Consider the following 19,422-nt stretch of genomic DNA (forward strand, 5'->3'; position numbering starts at 1 on the left):
TTACCCAAAAATCTACGGTGAAACAGAAAAAAAATAATTGTGAGACAAAATTGAAAAAAAAAAAACGACATTTTGTAAATTTTGGGGGCTTCCGTTTCTACGTAGTACATATTTCGGTAAAAATGACACCTTATCTTTATTCTGTAGGTCCATACAATTAAAATGATACCCTACTTATATAGATTTGATTTTGTCGGACTTCTGGAAAAAATCATAACTACGTGCAGGAAAATGTATATGTTTAATCCTCTGACCCCCATAACTTTTTTATTTTTCCGTGTATGGGGCGGTATGAGGGCTAATTTTTTGCGCCGTGATCTGAAGTTTTTAGCGGTACCATTTTTGCATTGATAGGACTTTTTGATCGCTTTTTATTCATTTTTTCTTGATATAAAAAGTGACCAAAAATGCACTATTTTGGACTTTGGAATTTTTTTGCGCGTACGCCATTGACCGTGCGGTTTAATTAATGATATATTTTTATAATTCGGACATTTCCACACGCGACGATACCACATATGTTTATTTTTATTTACACAGTTTTTTTTATGGGAAAAGGGGGGTGATTCAAACTTATAATAGGGAAGGGGTTAAATGATATTTATTCACTTTTTTTTGCAGTGTTATAGCTCCCATAGGGACCTATAACACTGCACACACTGATCATTGTTATCCCATAGGGACCTATAACACTGCACACACTGATCATTGTTATCCCATAGGGACCTATAACACTGCACACACTGATCATTGTTATCCCATAGGGACCTATAACACTGCACACACTGATCTTTCACATTGATCACTGGTTTCTCATAGGAAACCAGTGATCAATGATTCTGGATCTCAGGCACTGAGCAGTCATTCGGCGATCGGACAGCGAGGAGGCAGGTAGGGACCATCCTGCTGTCCTGTAAGCTGTTCGGGATGCCGCGATTTCACTGTGGCTATCTCGAACAGCTCCCTGAGCACTGAGTTAACCGGCATACTTTCCCTTTCACTTTAGACGCAGCGTTCAACTTTGAACGCCGCGTCTAAAGGGTTAATAGCACGTGGCAGCGCCATCAATGCCGCGCGCTATTAACCACGGGTCCCGGCCTCTATGACCCGCTATGACGCCGTGGCCCCGCGTTATAGATCGGGACCGGACTCATGACGTTCCAGTACGTCATAAGTCCTTAAGGGGTTAAAGACAGTGTGCGGGGAAGGGAACAAGTAGGAAGGCAGAAAGGGGTATCAGAGCCACGTACAGAAGATAAGGTCACAGTAGAAGAATAGATCCAAGGTTAATGTCCTATGCTGAGCTGAGATTTGTCTTTTTAATTCCATTTGTTGGATAACCCCTTTAACCCCTTAAGGACCAGACCAATTTTATTTTTGCATTTTCGTTTTTTCCTCCTCGCCTTCTAAAAATCATAACTCTCTTATATTTCCATCCACAGACCCATATGAGGACTTGTTTTTTGCGTCACCAATTGTACTTTGTAATGACATCACTTATTTTACCATAAAATGTACGGCGCAATCAAACAAATATTATTTATGTGGGAAAATTGAAAAGAAAAACGCAATTTAGCTAATTTTAGAAGGTTTTCTTTATGTTTTCTTTATTCTGTGGGTCAATACGACTAAAATGATACCCATGTTATATTCTTTCTATTCTTTTCTATAATTCTATAAATCTATAAAAAAAAAATCTGAAACCATTTAAACAAAATTAGTATGTTTGAAATTGCCCTATTTTGACTACATATAACTTTCTCATTTTTCCGTATATAGGGCGATATGAGGGCTCATTTTTTGTGCCATGATCTGTAGTTTTTATCAGTATCATTTTTGCTTAGGTTTTACTTTTTATTAATTTTTTATTAATTTTTTTTAGAATAAAATGTGACAAAAAAGCAGCAATTTTGGACTTTATTTTTATTTTTTTACGTTTACGCCGTTCGCCGTACGGGATGATTAACAATATATTTTAATAGTTCAGACTTTTACACACGCAGCGATACCAAATATGTGTATTAATTCTTTTTTTTACGCTTTTTTGGGGGTAAAATGGGAAAAACTGACGTTTTACTTTTTATTGGGGGAGGGGATTTTTCACATTTTTTAACTTTTTTATTTTACATTTTTTAAATTTTTTTTAAAACACTTTTTATGTCCCCATAGGGGACTACTCATTGCAATCAGTTGATTGGTAATACTGTTCAGTGCTATGTATAGGACACAGCACTGCTCAGTATTATCGGTGATCTTCTGCTCTGGTCTGCTCGATCTCAGACCAGAGCAGAAGACCCAGAGCAAGACAGGAGACAGCCGGAGCAAGGTGAGGGGACCTCCGGCAGCCATGCTGGATGATCGGATCCCCGCGGCAGCTCCGTGGGCGATTCGTTCAAAGTACCGCATTGCCGCAGATGCCGTGATCTGTATTGATCACGGCATCGGAGGGGTTAATGGCAGACATCCGCGCGATCGCGGATGTGCGCCATTACCGGCGGGTCCCTGGCTGCTGATAGCAGCCAGGACCTGCCGGGCATGACGCGAGCACCGTTCCAGTGCTCGCGATCATGTCGGCGCGTAAATGTACGTCATGGTGCGTTAAGTACCACATCACCATGACGTACATTTACGTCCATTGTCGTTAAGGGGTTAATGTATTTGCACCCTCTGAATAGGGGACACTCCCAACGGCGGACACACCCAATAGGGGACAACCAGGCTTATGTGCTGGCTATACACAGGGCCACTGTCAGGGTGGTACAGCCAATACCTCAGAAAGAGGCCCAGTGCCAAATCATCCCCACACCCTTACTCACTTTTCCCCTTCCTTTCTCCCCATGTTGTTCTTCTTACCTGGCCAGCAGGCTCGGGTGCAGGGGCTCTCAGCAGGTTTGACGCTTTCCTGACAACCTCTGTGCTGAGCCTGCTGGCGAGGTAAGAACAACAGGAGGAGGAGGGAAGGGGAAAAGTAATGTGGCACAAGGGGTAATTTGGCACAGGGGGAATGAAATGGCACAGGGAGTGGTAAAGAGGGGGTGATGAATTTGCACAGAGGGTAATGAAATGGCACGGGGGGGATCAAGGGGAAATTATGTGGCACAGGGTGTAAGGGGGTGATTTGGCATGGAAAATAATGTGGGACTGTATAAAGGGGTAATAAAGTGGCTCAGGGGTTCAAGGTGGGAGTAATGAAGTGGCATTGGAGGGATCAAGAGGGAAAATAAAATGGCACTGGGGGATGAAATGGTACGGGGGGAGGCGATATGGGGTGATTAAAGGGCACTGGGAGATTCTACTGTAATATAGCTTTTTTTTGTCTTTTATAGGTAATTACTAGAGATGAGCGAACTTAGTTATTCGATGGAAAAGGTGGATACAGTCCTAGGAGAGAGTCTACTGGGACAGTATTCACCTTTTCCAGCCCACCGGAGCACCTGAAAGCTGAACTCATTTACGCAGACTAAATTCAGCAACTGCCGAGCCGAGAAGTTCATGACAAACTTTTTTTAGCCACTTTTCCCAATAGGGGACATCTCTAAATAAATAATGGACACTTTTTTTTATCCCCCCAGGTGAGTGTCCACTATTGGGAGATTTATATATAAAGAACAAGAACTAAGCTCAGTAAAAAGATATACAGCATCAGAATCAGATTCAGTACATATAAGCTCAGTAAAAAGATATAATTAAGAAAAATATGTATCTATTTACTAAAGGGGGAGATTAAAAGGGCACGCTGCTTGAACCTGTAGTTAGTTGAAAGGACTTACCAGTCCAAGATAGGGGTGCTCAGCTCCAAGACCCACCCAGCTATGTTTCGGCACCACAATTGATCCTTTCTCAAGCGCCTGTATTGTGGAGCCGAATCGTAGCTGCTTGTCACAGATGGGTGAATAAACTAAATTTGTTTAATCAACTACTTTGTGGGGTGACTCTTCCCTCCTTGGATTTGTCATTGACTTTCTGGGCGGTGGGTCTGGTCCTGGAGCTGAGCACCCCTATCTTGGATATATATATATATATATATATATATATATATATTGAACCTGATTCTAGTACTATATATCTATTCACTGAGCCTTATTCTGGTACTGTGTATATGTGTGTACAGTGATCCCTGAACTTACAATGGCCTCAACATACAATAGTTTCAACATACAATCGTCTTTTCTGGATCATTATAACTTGAAAACAGTATCAACATCCAATGCTACAGACAGTCCGAATCTGTGAAACGTATTACTGAAGTGCATGCACTGAATTCCTGTCTGGTAGCGCCCCCTACAGTGCAGGGAGGTATTACGTGTTCTGTACTCTTTACCTGTACCAGGGTTAGCTGCTCCTTTGTACACCAGGTGAGGGCGGCTCCATGTTACTTTTTTAGAACACTGTGTACTGTACAGGACCCTAAAGAAGCTCCTGTCCTCTACATAGACAGTGATTACAGCTCCCAGCAGATCTTTATTACTTTTATATATAAGAACTTGCTTTATCTAGATTAGTTATCTACTTTTGTTTAATCCTCACTTTTTTTCCTATTTTTCAGAACCAATTACCAGGTTTCCATAGAGTTATGGTCTCAACATACAATGGTCGTCCTGGAACCAATTCATATTGTAACTTGAGGGACCACTGTGTGTGTGGCCGAAACATTGCATGTACTTGTTTTTGCAATAAACTTTTAGCCACTTTGTTCACCCATACACCGCTGCAGTTTGCCGTGTCTTCGTTTTGGTAGGAAATTGCCTTATCTGGTGGTGGCATGCTGCTTGGACACTTGAAGCCACACTAGGACTCTTGAGTGCTGACTCCTTACTTTGCTTGTATGTATATACATATATATATATATATATATATATACACACACACACATACTTATGCTGAGCCTGGTTCTGGTACTGTGTGTGTGTATATATGTAAATATATATATATCAGCTGATGCACAGGAGTTTCAGTGCAATAGTAAGCGGCCGGGACCGGCCAGGGTGGCGGCGTCCTCCGCAGCTTCTCTCCAGAAGTAAGCCGGAGTATGGAGGGCGTCCTCGGCCCCGGTTTCAGCACGGCGTTCCACGTGCTTCATGGCCCGTGCGTGCGCCCAGTTGGCAGCCGGCAGCTGGAGCCGTCACGGGTGCCCGCACTTATGTATTTAGAGGGGGGTGTCTTATGGCAAGACCTCGTTCCCCCCACGAGCCCTGGCTATCTGGGTTGAGTTAAGGGGGAATGCGCCATTTCATCCGGGGGCGAGTAAAAAAAAGTGACAGTTGTCAGTATAATCCAAATCATATGAATTTAGATGATTCCGCCTGTTCCCTTGTCGTTAAGATTGTTTTACTGAGCTGGTTTCAAGCCACCACAGCATTTATATTGTTGCTTGTGTCCGCTGTTATTTAGTCCATCTTCTGTGCATATAGTTGTTCTGTGCATGTTCATATAATTTGTTTGCCCCAATAATTTATCCTACGCATATGATTATATAGTTGTTCCGTGCACATGCCCTCATAGTTGCTGTACACACGTTCATAGCATTCATACTATACACGTTTGTAGGATTTATGCTGTACACAAGCTTGTAGGACTTGTACTGTACACACGTTCGTAGGATTCATGCTGTACACACGCTCGTAGGATTCATGCTGTACACATGCTTGTTGTGTTTATACTGCACACTCGCTTGTAGGATTTATACTGTACTCACACTTGTACACGCTTGTAGGATTCATGCTGTACATACGCTTGTAGGATTAATGCTGTATACACGCTTTTAGTGTTTATACTGTACACTCGCTTGTAGGATTCATGCTTGTAGCATTTATACTGTACACACGCTTGTAGGATTCATGCTGTACACACGCTTGTAGTGTTTATACTGTACACTCGCTTGTAGGATTTATGCTGTACATACGCTTGTAGGATTTATGCTGTACACACACTGGTAGGATTTATGCTGTACACACGCTTGTTGGATACATACTGTACACGTTAGTAGGATTAATACTGTACATTAGCTTGTAGCATTTATACTGTACACTCACTCGCAGGATTTATACTGTACACACGCTTGTAGGTTTCATATGGTACATACGCTTATAGCATTCATACTGTACACTCGCTCGTAGGTTTTATGCCATATACACGCTTGTAGGATTCATACTACACACGCGCTCGTAGGATTTATGCTGTACACGCGCTCGTAGGAATTATACTGTACACACGTTCGCAGATTTATACGGTTCTCATGCTCGTAGGATTCATACATTACATGCACTCGTAAGACTTGTGCTGCACACCCACTCGTAGGATTTATACCATGCATGCTCGTAGGGTTGTATTATATATGTGCTCATGGGAATCATGCTGTGCGTGTGCTCGTGACGTGTGCTGTACATCCGCTTGCAGTGTTTGTGAGGTTAACACGCTCGCAGTGTTTGTGCCGTGCACATGCTTGTACAGCGCATGGGATGTGGCCCTGTGCGCAGGTATGTGGTCATAATAGTTACTACATGCATGCATATTCTTTGTCATTGGTTGTGGTTGGCTACACGCGCGTACGCTTTGGTGGTGCATACGCGCATATAGTTGGGCTGAGTGTAGGTTCATCAAGTTTGGTGGTACGACAGTTTCGCATATAGTCGTTCTGTACACATCTGTATATAGGCAGGGAGATACATGGTGTAGTTGTTGTTACTGTCACATCTTCAGAACAACAATAACACGACACACAGGGGGTGTATACCATTTATGCCTGCCACGCCTGCAAAGGGGGGGGGGGGTACGTTGCATAATTGTTGTTACTGACACACCTTCAGAACAACAATTACACGACACATAGGTGGTGTATACCCATTACACCTGCCACGTCTGCAGGGGGATACATTGCATAATTGTTGTTACTGACACAGCTTCAGAGCAACAACATTACGACACATAGGTGGTGTATACCCATTATACCTGCCACGTCTGCAGGGGGGATACACTGCATAATTGTTGTTACTGACACATCTTCAGAGCAACAACATTATGACACATAGGTGGTGTATACCCATTATGCATTCCACATCTGCAGGGGGATACGTTGCATAATTGTTGTTACTGACACGCCTATGCATCAGGTATATCCATTATACCTGACGCGTCTATATAAAAAAATAAGAGAGAAAAATTGCCTGACATCAGTGCTTTCTAGTTATTGTACAGTGGGACAGACGCCATATGAATAAATTAATGTGTTGTATCATACATCAGTGCTTCATGCAGATATGTAGTTGTACTGGGAATATGTGTGGATAAGTTGCTCTGTGCATCTGTTCATAGTTTGTTCAGTGCATATGCTCACTTATGCAGTTCATTCTAGCCACACGTTCATAGTTTGTTCGGTGCACGCACTCAAAGCTTTATTCATACGCCCATATAGTTTTGACCGTGTATAGGGTCGTGGGTTGTTAAAGCATGTGGTTGTAGTGTTAGTGAGGTGCATCTGGCCTTGAGGATTATGCCGGGCCCACGTTTATATTTTCATGGTCTGCATATGGATCAAGAAGTCACGCTAGGCATACATTTATGGTGCAGGATTGTTCTATTCGGTATAGGTTCATTAGGTACACATGTTTCATGATGTTTTGCTGTGCTATGTTATGGTATTTAGACCATACACCAATGTCTTCGACACTGCGCAGCTTTCATGGCATTGGGGGAATCTGCACGGATAATTCTGTGGGTTACCATTTTATTAACATTGAGTCATGCATACGAAAATATAGCTGGGGTTCGGTTTATTACTTACTAAGTCGACAGGTCAAGCATAGTTACGACCTGTCTCAGCTTCAGGTTGATGTCAATACTAATAGTTATATACATTGGTTGAGGCTTTTAAATTCATCTAGACCAATCACATCTACAGGTCAGTCCGGATACAACCTGACACGACTTCAGGTTGGCAACAATGTCATCATACGTTGTGTTATTCAGTTGTTGGGTTATGCACAGGGATATAGCTTTATTTTCCATTGTGAATTGTCACGTCTATAGATCAATCATGGTCTCAACCTGTCTTGGCTTCAGGTTGACGTTGATACTAGCAGTCACACATGTTGGTTGAAGCTTTTAATTCGGCTAGACCAGTCACATCTACAGGTCAGTCTGGATACAACCTGACACGACTTTAGGTTGGCGATAATGTCTTTTGTATACGTTGTGTTCTTTCAGTAGTTAGGTTATGCTACAGGGATAGCATTATGTTTCCATTGTTAATTGCCATGTCTATAGGTAAATCATGGTTACGACCTGTTTTGGTTCAGGGTGGCGGTCATACTGTTAGTTACAGATTTGGTTGAGTCTTTCATTCATGTTTCGGCCTGTCACTTCTACAGGTCGGTTCAGTTGCGACCTGACACGACTTCAGGTCGGCGGCAAGGTCATCATGTGTCCATATGTTTACTTAGCATTAGGGACATAGCTTGGTTCTGTGTTGTTGGTTTTGTTTGTCTTGGCTTAGGATGATAGTAATCACATGTTGGTTGAGTCTCATCATCATGTTGCTGCATAAGGGGTTTTATTGCCGTTCACGCCCACAGGTTGGTTACAGTGGTAACCTGACACAGGTTTAGGTTGGTGACTACGTAGTCTTTTGTGTATACACGTTGTTAGCACTTGAAGTTGTGGATATGGGCATAGGGTTGTTCTGTTGGGACTTTTCATGTCCACAGCTCACAGAGAGCTTCCAACATGTATCCTGGAATACTTACGTGATATTTTACATTAGATACCTAGTGGATGTCTCACATGACATTTTATTCCTACTTGCATTCATCACGTTTTGCTACTCTTCTTTGCATCCAGCATAATACTATCAAAGTATATCTGTCAGGTTTCCAGCATAACATCACGTGGTTTTCCTCTGACAGGGCGTCATTGTTTGCATTCAATACCATTAAATCTGCCCTGAAGAGTGCACGAAGAGGGAGGTTGCAAGCCCTCTAGCCGTCAGCTCTGGCAGCTGGCTTAGTTAGTTGGTTAGTTGACGCTTTAGGTAATTCCCCATGGCAACATAAGGACAGCTTAACGTTAGAGGCTGCGCTGTCCTTCAGTTGTCATGGGTTCCTAAGGTTTAGGGGAATTACATGCAGATGCATGGGCATAGTTACAATAACTTTGTAGGGATGTAAATAATTACGTATTGAAATTATATAGCAGATGAATGTTATTGTCAGGTTATCATCATACGGTATTCTCCCAAGTCCCACGAGTGATGCTCAGCTCGAGTATTGCAAGCTTCGCTTCCACATGTCAAGGGTCCAATGGGATCAGCCGCTGCCATTGTTTAGGGGGCGGGACTCACTGCTACGTTGTTTGTCAACGTTGTATGTATTTTTGTTTAAAACTTTATAGCGATCCGTCCATTATATCCAGTCATTCCCTTAGCATTGGGGCTGCTGCACCGACGTCACATCATGGTGTGCCAGCATACGTGGTTAGGAAATAGGGGCGATGGGAAGTCAGTACTATGTGCACCATACCCCCATTCCATAGTCGGTAATGCACGATGCATTTTAGTCATTGGTCACGGGGTTATTGCGCAGTTTAATAGCGCTTAGCTCTGATTATGAGTTTTGCCCTCGATTTTTCAGGTGTACTCCTACGCGGCAGTATATGGCATAACTCTGTCTGCCTAGATAGGTTACAGGATGTAGTAGGGAATAGAGTTAGTAAGAGGTTCAGTTAGGTAGGCTCGCTATACAATTGAGCACCGAAAGTTGCAAAAAAGAAAGTTGCAACAGTACTCTAGGTTAAAAAAAAAATGGAGGCTCTTAGCGCACATTTTGATCAAAAAGTGCGCTAAGAGCCTCAATTTTTTTGACCTAGAGTGCTATTGCAACTTTCTTTTTTGTACATTTTGTATTTGCCACAGCAGCGGGCACCTGAGTATTAGGTTGTTGTGCTGGCTATTTTTCCATTTATAGCTATCTATATCAGACAGCAGATTTCAAGGAAGGGAGACCTAGTGGCCAAGACTTAACCCCTTAAGGACACATGACGTACTGGAACGTCATGTGTCCGCTCCCGATCTATAACGCGGGGCCATGGCGTGGCCCCGCGTCATAGCGGGTCGGGCCCGGCCTCTAACAACGGCCGGGACCCGTGGCTAATAGCGCGCGGCATTGATCGCTGTGCCGCACGCTATTAACCCTTTAGACGCGGCGTTCAAAGTTGAACGCCGCGTCTAAAGTGAAACTGAAACCATGCCAGTTAGCTCAGTGGGCTGTTCGGGATAGCCGCGGCGAAATCGCGGCATCCCGAACAGCTTACAGGACAGCAGGAGGGTCCCTACCTGCCTCCTCGCTGTCCGATCGCCGAATGACTGCTCAGTGCCTGAGATCCAGGCATGAGCAGTCATGCGGCAGAATCATCGATCACTGGTTTCTTATGAGAAACCAGTGATCAATGTGAAAGATCAATGTGTGCAGTGTTATAGGTCCCTATGGGATAACAATGATCAGTGTGTGCAGTGTTATAGGTCCCTATGGGATAACAATGATCAGTGTGTGCAGTGTTATAGGTCCCTATGGGATAACAATGATCAGTGTGTGCAGTGTTATAGGTCCCTATGGGATAACAATGATCAGTGTGTGCAGTGTTATAGGTCCCTATGGGATAACAATGATCAGTGTGTGCAGTGTTATAGGTCCCTATGGGACCTATAACCCTGCAAAAAAAAAAGTGGAAAAAAAAAGTGAATGAATATCATTTAACCCCTCCCCTATTAAAAGTTTGAACCCTCCTTTTCCCATAAAAAAAAACAGTGTAAATAAAAATAAACATATGTGGTATCGCCGCATGCGGAAATGTCCGAATTATAAAAATATATTGTTAATTAAACCGCACGGTCAATGGTGTACGCGCAAAAAATTCCAAAGTCCAAAATAGTGCATTTTTGGTCACTTTTTATATCATGAAAAAATGAATAAAAAGCAATCAATAAGTCCTATCAATGCAAAAATGGTCAGATCATGGTGCAAACAATGAGCCCTCATACCGCCCCATACAAAATAAAAAAGTTATAGGGGTCAGAAATGACAATTTTAAACGTATTAATTTTCCTGCATGAAGTTATGATTTTTTCCAGAAGTATGACAAAATCAAACCTATATAAGTAGGGGATCATTTTAACCGTATGGACCTACAGAATAAATATCAGGCGTCATTTTTACCGAAAAATTTACTACGTAGAAACGGAAGCCCCCAAAAGTTACAAAACTGCGATTTTTTTCAATTTTGTCTCACAATGATTTATTTTTCAGTTTCACCGTAGATTTTTGGGCACAATGACTGACGTTATTACAAAGTAGAATTGGTGGCGCAAAAAATAAGCCAACATATGGATTTTTAGGTGCAAAATTGAAAGAGTTATGATTTTTTAAAGGCAAGGAGCAAAAAATGAAAATGCAAAAATGGAAAAAACCCCGGTCCTTAAGGGGTTAAAGCAGTACTCCCTAGGAAAACATTTATTCATTTATTTTTATTTTTTTTTAAATCAACTGGTACCAGAAAGTTAAACAGATTTGTAAATTACTACTATTAAAATATCTTAATCCTTCAAATACATTTTTTGGGCTGTATACTACAGAGGATTTGGATTCCTTTTTGGATTTCTCTGATGTCATCACCACAGTGCTCTCTGCTGACATCTCTGTCCATTTTAGGAACTGTCCAGAGCAGCATATGTTTGCTTTGGGGATTTTCTCCTGCTCTGAACAGTTCCAAAAATGGACAGCAGAGAGCACTGTGGTCGTGACATCAGAAAAATCCAAAAAGAAAAGCATTTCTTCTGTAGTATACAGCCCCTGAAAAGTACTGGAAGGATTAAGATAGAAGTATTTTTAATAGAAGTAATTTACAAATCTGTTTAACTTTCTGGCACCAGTTGATAAAAAAAAAAAAATAAATAAAAAGGATTCCACGGGAGTACCCCTTTAAGAGCTTATAGAAGCACTATATCGTACAGATACATCATTGCACATGATCCAAGGAAATGTCCAATTCTGCAGGACACCTCTCACATTTTCAGAAATCACTTACCTTCGTTATTCAGGAGCCAACCAAGAAACAGCCATTTTACCATTTGAATTTCGATTTGGTCACAAAGTCACCCAAGCTTTGTAGAAATGCATAGCCCCTGCTGTATTACCCCACTCCTTTATATTCGGTTCAGTACAGTACTTGACTTGTGGCACATTTAAGGGAACTAAAAAGATCTGGACTTTCAGGTAAGACCCAAAAGAGCAATACCACGAGAAAATGTATGGCAAGCTCTGAAAATCAGCTATATACTAGATAGGTGATACATCTGACTGCAGGGACCCCTCCCGACCACTATACCAAACGTAAGGAGGATCCTGAATGGAGGTCAAATATAGACAATTGTCATCTATTCCAACTATATATGAGTAGAGGAAACAACCAATGGCAGTGCATAAATATTAAACTATTAAAAGGTGTAAAGATTTTTAAAGGGGTACTCCACAGCAAAAAAATAAACCTATTACCAGAAGATACATAACTTACTAATATAGAGTTATCACTAATTGTACTGGCTTCAGCTGGCTTTTGTGTAATTCGAGATTGACAGGAAGTTGTGTAGTCCTTTCATTGTCAGTATGGTGTTGTCTCAGCAGCTCCCTGGCTCTTGTCTCTATCCCAAGACAAGGCATTGTCATCTGCTGTGTCAGGTAAGTGTCTGGATCTCGTCTCCGCCCACTAAATGATGTCATCACCTCTAACCAGTCCTACAGCGTACATCATCATCTCCCTGTCATATACACAAGAGGGAAACCATTGCATTCTGGAAATTGTAGTACTGAGCAACTGCTCCAACGAGCAAGTTCAGTGGTCATCTGATACAGGAAGAGACCCAAAAAGACACAAAACAAATAGGTATTTTTGGTTTCAGAAATGGGGCAGACAAGTAATCAATGCTATATGCTTTTTTTACTTTCTTTTTGACATCACGGTTCCAGTTTAAAGGGATATTCCAATTTAAATATTATTAAGACATGGTAAAAAGGTCGAAGACCCTCAATGGTGCCCTAAACCAAAGGATCACACCACCTTGAATACATTTCAGATGGGCGCGATGACATGACCAAAGTAACCAGAGCTAAAGGGATCTGGACTGCTTAGGAGAACCTGATTTAATGTTCTTCTTCCAAGATTCCTACCGATGCAAACTCCTTCCAACATTGCCCAATCAGTGTGCCTTCAGCTGATAACAAAATGACAACTCCCGGCATGCCCGGACAGCCAAAGACTGTCCGGGCATGTTGGAAGTTGTAGTTTTTCAACTGCTGGAGGCACACGCGGTGGTAAACACTGCCCTACATGATGCTTATGACTAAGGGCTAACCCACCGAAACACGTCAAGCCTGCCTTGTTTCTAATGGATTTGAAATAAAGTATAGTTTTTATGGACTATTGGAGTGCTTGTTTCTTCTTCATTTCACATGGAAGGAGAGAGAACACATGGGCGCACACTGGTTGGAAAACACTGCCTTACATGATGCTTATGACTAAGGGATAACCCACTGAAACACGCCAAGCCTGTCTTCTTTCTAATGAATTTTAAATAAAGTATAAAGCTTTTGTGGACTATTAGAGTGCTGGTTTCTTCTTCTTCATCATCTTAAAGCAGGAGAGAGAACAGCTAGAGGCACACTGGATGGGCAATGCTTTTACACTGGATGGGCAACGCTGATTTAGATATACCCAACAAGGGACTATTAGAGTCATAAACGTACATATTAGCAAAAGTTCACCAGGCCAGGCCGCTCTTGTTTAAACCATTGTTTATTAATAGAATTATTTTTTTTCTTCGGTGCTCTGTTCTCTTTGATTCCAGACATTTCAAATATTTACAAAAATTGACCCGCTCATAGCAAACGGTAGACTTAAAGCAGCACTTACGTAGAATATATATGAATATATGTGTGTATATATATATATATATATATACACACACATATATATATTTATAGGTCCCCATCTGAAATCGAGCATGCACTCTACCGGTAAGACTTGCACAGCTCTAATAGGTGAAGGGCAAGAAACGGTCTCCATCACATCATATTGCGTGGTGAATTGTGGGACAATACAGGTAGGGGTGAACTCATCGGAGGTCAGGACCAATGAGAGAACAACACAAAAACACACAAAAAAAAAACAAAACAAAAGAAACATAGAAAGTATGAACAGTGTGGTCACGATCAACTTTTATAAAAGCCACCTTCAACGTGTATCAATGAAGTCCCTTTGAAAAGAAGTTTTTGAATAGTTTCCATCAGATTCTGCGCAGTCAAGTGCTTCTCGCGATACTTAGTATCCATATAAACCGTAGCATGCTCAACGTCAGAGGGAAAGGATTGTTTCTTCGCCCAAAAACATGAAATCGCTGTCTTAAAAGTAATCAGGTTTTTCACACAATGCAAGAACAACAAAAATAAAGCTTTTAAAAATAAAATAAAATGATCACGGCATAACTGAGTAACAGAAAAAAAAATGCCAACCGTATGTGTCTATAGTTGTCATATAGACCTTAAACATATACGTATTTACAAAAATAATCCTCTCTGGTAAAACGTAACCCGATTTGAACGTCAGCCATACATTGAAGCAATCGTGCAAAATTCACATCAGATACACCAGAACCCGGAGATGTCTAGAGGCCTGGCCCGATGGATGGGTAGGTCCTCTGTTAAGATTCTGTTATAGGGGAATAGGGGTTGCGAAAGTCAATATAGACCCTGCATTTTGCAGGAAATAACTATGTTCAGCATCCAAGCGGACAAAACATCAGTGTAACAGGTGTCGACATATGTATCTTTGGTGAGATGGTATGATCCAGGGGGTCATAGACCTCTACATTCATAGCAGAAATATCATCCGTAAGGGATACCAGGATCCAACAGTCCTTGCGATCCAACACTTGGTCTTCAGCATTGAAGAGGAGACACTTGACACTTAAAAATGCGTGGTCTCGAAAGAGAGACCTGAGGAGGTCCAGACGTCACACACAGAACCGCCCAAGCTTGTTCTTGTAGAAAAGTGCAACATAATACAGTCATTGGTTAGAACAGTGTGGTCGTCCATGTTTATCGAGCAAAAGAAAATTAAAATTCTGACACCTTCCACTATCGATGTATAAACATTATACAAAAATCATGCATCGTCAATGCACTGTAGAGAACGTATGCATGGAGGTTTGTCGAGATGTACACGGACACGCACGCACACTTGTATAATACAAGCTGGAAAAAAAGAAAGAAAAAAGAAATGCAAAAAAGACAAAAAAAAGAAAAAGAAAAAAGTGCTGGTATCTGAGTGAATTTGTGCATAATGCCAGGTAGCTGTTGTGCAAATTTGACAGCTCATATACATCTTTTACTTCAACTACATGTTAAAAAAGAAAAAACATAAAGTCCCAAACAAAAGGTAAAAATTAGCTTACATTCTAGGCCAGGTCTAGAGATCGCTACAAAGGAGAAAAACCAAAAACAAACCGCAAACACTTTTGGTTGATCTGTAGACATCGCCATTGCTATGTGCAGTGACATAATAGATAAAAAAAAAAAAAAAAAGTCCTTTATTTCTCAAAAAAAAAAAATATAATAATAATAATAATATTAAGGAGGTAACACAGACCTCACCCTCCAGGAGTCATGGCCCCTGTCTTTCGATGCAGAGGCAAAAAAAAACAAAAAAAACAGGAAATAAAAACCCACTTTAAAAAGTATTGCAGGAGAAAAATATTTAGTCACATAGATTTTTGGCCGGCTCACCACTGTAAATCCTGGAAAGTCCATGAAAAACACATAATTTGTTTGTTGGATACAAAGGAGGCACCAAACCATATGCCAGGTCCAGAGGTGTGGGACGGGCAGGGCTCAACCATCTTTGGGGTAATTCCAGTTACTGTCATCGAGCTCCGTGTCCACCCGATTCCACTTTGGTCAGTTGTCATTGTACAAATTCCAAAAATAGTTGCAAAGATGAAAATAAAATCCAAAAACCCTTCCAGTGAAAAAATATTAAACCCTACAATTCCTCTGTTGGTGTGAACACATTTCCCGATCGTTTGGGGCTCTTTCTAATGTTCAGCGTCCATAGCGTCTAGGTATTTGGATTCGATGATCTTGGGTAGTAGGTTGTATCTAAGAAGGAAGAACAAGATGTGGAGGGGTTATAGGTTTGGACTTGGAGAGCTCAATAACCTACAAAGTAGACTCCATGGTCTACAAAGGCCAAAGGGAAGATTGAGGCGCATTGGGATCCAGAAAAAGTTGCAAACATGACCAGGACAAGATTGAATAATCAAAGGAGTATTGCAGCCTTAGACAACTTATCCCCTATACGCAGTATAGGGGATAAGTATCTGATCGTGGGGGGTCTGAACACTAGGATCCTCTGTATGGGGCCCCGGCTCTGCCATGGCTCTCCCGTGCAGGAGGCGTGTTGGTCACAGCATGACACCACGGCCGACACTCCCCCTCCATGTATGCAGCCTTTTTGCATCCCCGCCTCCACCACAGAGCTTAATGGAGATGCTGTATGCTCCAGAGGAAGTTGTGTACTTCTTTACTGTCGGACCACAGTTCTCTCTGCTGACACCTCTGTCCATGCCCGGAACTGTCTAGAGCAGGATAGGTTTGCTATGAGGATTTGCTCCTGCACTGGACTGTTCCTGATATGGACAAATGTGTCAGCAGAGAGCACTGTGGTCAGATAGAAAAGTACTGCATAACTTCCTCTGGAGCATACAGCAGACGATAAGTACTGGAAGGATTAAGATTTTTTTTGTAATTTATACATCTGTTTGACATTCTGGAGCCAACTTCTGCAATTACCCTTTACATCGAACTCCTGTAAGAACCTATTTTCTAAAACAACTGAAGTCTTAACTTATAGGACCGCATGATACATGGTGTATAGAAGGAAGGAAGCCGCATGGAGAGCATTTTATAAGACGGTTTGGAGCCAGTGCAGTCTCTCTTTTACCCTTCTGAGTACATCTATTAACTTATCAGCAGAACTTTTCCTTTGCTTCCCCTATTCCCTGCCCAGGAGCATAAGACTCGCCAATAACCACAAACTATGCTTGGACTATGGTCCACCCTGTTCTCAGCTATGGTCCACCCTGTTCTCAGCTATGGTCCACCCTGTTCTCAGCTATGGTCCACCCTGTTCTCAGCTATGGTCCACCCTGGTCTCAGCTATGGTCCACCCTGTTCTCAGCTATGGTCCACCCTGTTCTCAGCTATGGTCCACCCTGTTCTCAGCTAGCTGTCCACAACGCACTTTATATTATGTTGGCTCAAGTACTGTATGGTGTTGGGGTCAGTGTGTTTTATTTATTTTTCCACACCAGGAGCAAGACCCCAGTCATTCCTTCCATTCCACTTACATCTTATGTACAAGGTCCTCTCTCCTGTATAGTGTAAGATCTTATGGGCAGGGTCCTCTCTCCTGTAGAGTGTAAGCTCTTATGGACAGGGTCCTCTCTTCTGTAGAGTGTAAGATCTTATGGACAGGGTCCTCTCTCCTGTATAGTGTAAGATCTTATGGGCAGGGACCTCTCTCCTGTAGAGTGTAAGATCTTATGGGCAGAGTCCTCTCTCTTGTAGAGTGTAAGATCTTATGGGCAGGGTCCTCTCTCCTGTATAGTGTAGGCTCTTACGGACAGGGTCCTCTCTCTTGTAGAGTGTAAGATCTTATGGGCAGGGACCTCTCTCCTGTAGAGTGTAAGATCTTATCAACAGGGTCCTCTCTCCTGTAGAATGTAAGCTCTTATGGACAGGGTCCTCTCTCCTGTATAGTGTAAGCTCTTACGGACAGGGTCCTCTCTCTTGTAGAGTGTAAGATCTTATGGGCAGGGACCTCTCTCCTGTAGAGTGTAAGATCTTATGGGCAGGGTCCTCTCTCTTGTAGAGTGTAAGATCTTATGGGCAGGGTCCTCTCTCCTGTAGAGTGTAAGATCTTACGGGCAGGGACCTCTCTCCTGTAGAGTGTAAGATCTTACGTACAGGGTCCTCTCTCCTGTATAGTGTAAGATCTTATGGGCAGGGTCCTCTATCCTGTATAGTGTAAGATCTTATGGGCAGGGTCCTGTCTCCTGTACAGTGTAAGATCTTATGTACAGGGACCTCTCTCCTGTATAGTGTAAGATCTTATGTACAGGGACCTCTCTCCTGTATAGTGTAAGATCTTATGTACAGGGTCCTCTCTCCTGTACAGTGTAAGATCTTACGTACAGGGTCCTCTCTCCTGTACAGTGTAAGATCTTACGTACAGGGTCCTCTCTCCTGTAGAGTGTAAGATCTTATGGGCAGGGTCCTCTCTCCTGTAGAGTGTAAGATCTTATGGGCAGGGTCCTCTCTCCTGTAGAGTGAAAGCTCTTATGGGCAGGGTCCTCTCTCCTGTAGAGTGTAAGATCTTATGGGCAGGGTCCTCTCTCCTGTATAGTGTAAGGTCTTATGGGCAGGGTCCTCTCTCCTGTAGAGTGTAAGATCTTATGGGCAGGGTCCTCTCTCCTGTAGAGTGTAAGATCTTATGGGCAGGGTCCTCTCTCTTGTATAGTGTAAGATCTTATGGGCAGGGTCCTTTCTCCTGTAGAGTGTAAGATCTTATGGGCAGGGTCCTCTCTCCTGTAGAGTGTAAGATCTCATGGACAGGGTCCTCTCTCCTGTAGAGTGTAAGATATTATGTACAGGGTCCTCTCTCCTGTAGAGTGTAATCTCTTATGGACAGGGTCCTCTCTCCTGTAGAGTGTAAGATCTCATGGACAGGGTCCTCTCTCCTGTAGAGTGTAAGATATTATGTACAGGGTCCTCTCTCCTGTAGAGTGTAAGATCTTATGGGCAGGGACCTCTCTCCTGTAGAGTGTAAGATCTTATGTACAGGGTCCTGTCTCCTGTACAGTGTAAGATCTTATGGGCAGGGTCCTGTCTCCTGTACAGTGTAAGATCTTATGGGCAGGGTCCTCTCTCCTGTAGAGTGTAAGATCTTATGGGCAGGGACCTCTCTCCTGTAGAGTGTAAGATCTTATGTACAGGGTCCTCTCTCCTGTAGAGTGTAAGATCTTATGTACAGGGTCCTGTCTCCTGTACAGTGTAAGATCTTATGGGCAGGGACCTCTCTCCTGTAGAGTGTAAGATCTTATGGACAGGGACCTCTCTCCTGTAGAGTGTAAGATCTTATGGACAGGGACCTCTCTCCTGTACAGTGTAAGATCTTATGGGCAGGGACCTCTCTCCTGTATAGTGTAAGATCTTATGTACAGGGACCTCTCTCCTGTAGAGTGTAAGATCTTATGGGCAGGGTCCTGTCTCCTGTACAGTGTAAGATCTTACTTACAGGGTCCTCTCTCCTGTATAGTGTAAG

At 42.4% G+C, this 19,422-nt stretch overlaps 1 protein-coding gene across 5 annotated transcripts in view; it reads right to left on the reverse strand.

Annotated features, from left to right (window-relative positions):
- Positions 1–13,817: 13,817 nt before the first annotated feature.
- Positions 13,818–19,422, reverse strand: part of SLC4A11 (solute carrier family 4 member 11) — a 188,920-nt gene continuing 183,315 nt past the window's right edge. For all 5 annotated transcript variants that reach the window (XM_056553221.1, XM_056553243.1, XM_056553219.1 and 2 more), the window contains one exon: positions 13,818–16,196. In XM_056553221.1, coding sequence (XP_056409196.1) covers positions 16,133–16,196 — 64 coding nt within the window. In that variant the 3' untranslated portion in view covers positions 13,818–16,132. The remainder of the gene's footprint in view (positions 16,197–19,422) is intronic.

The sequence above is a fragment of the Hyla sarda genome, chromosome 1, assembly GCF_029499605.1.
Source record: "Hyla sarda isolate aHylSar1 chromosome 1, aHylSar1.hap1, whole genome shotgun sequence".
Classification (NCBI taxonomy): Eukaryota; Metazoa; Chordata; class Amphibia; order Anura; family Hylidae; genus Hyla; species Hyla sarda.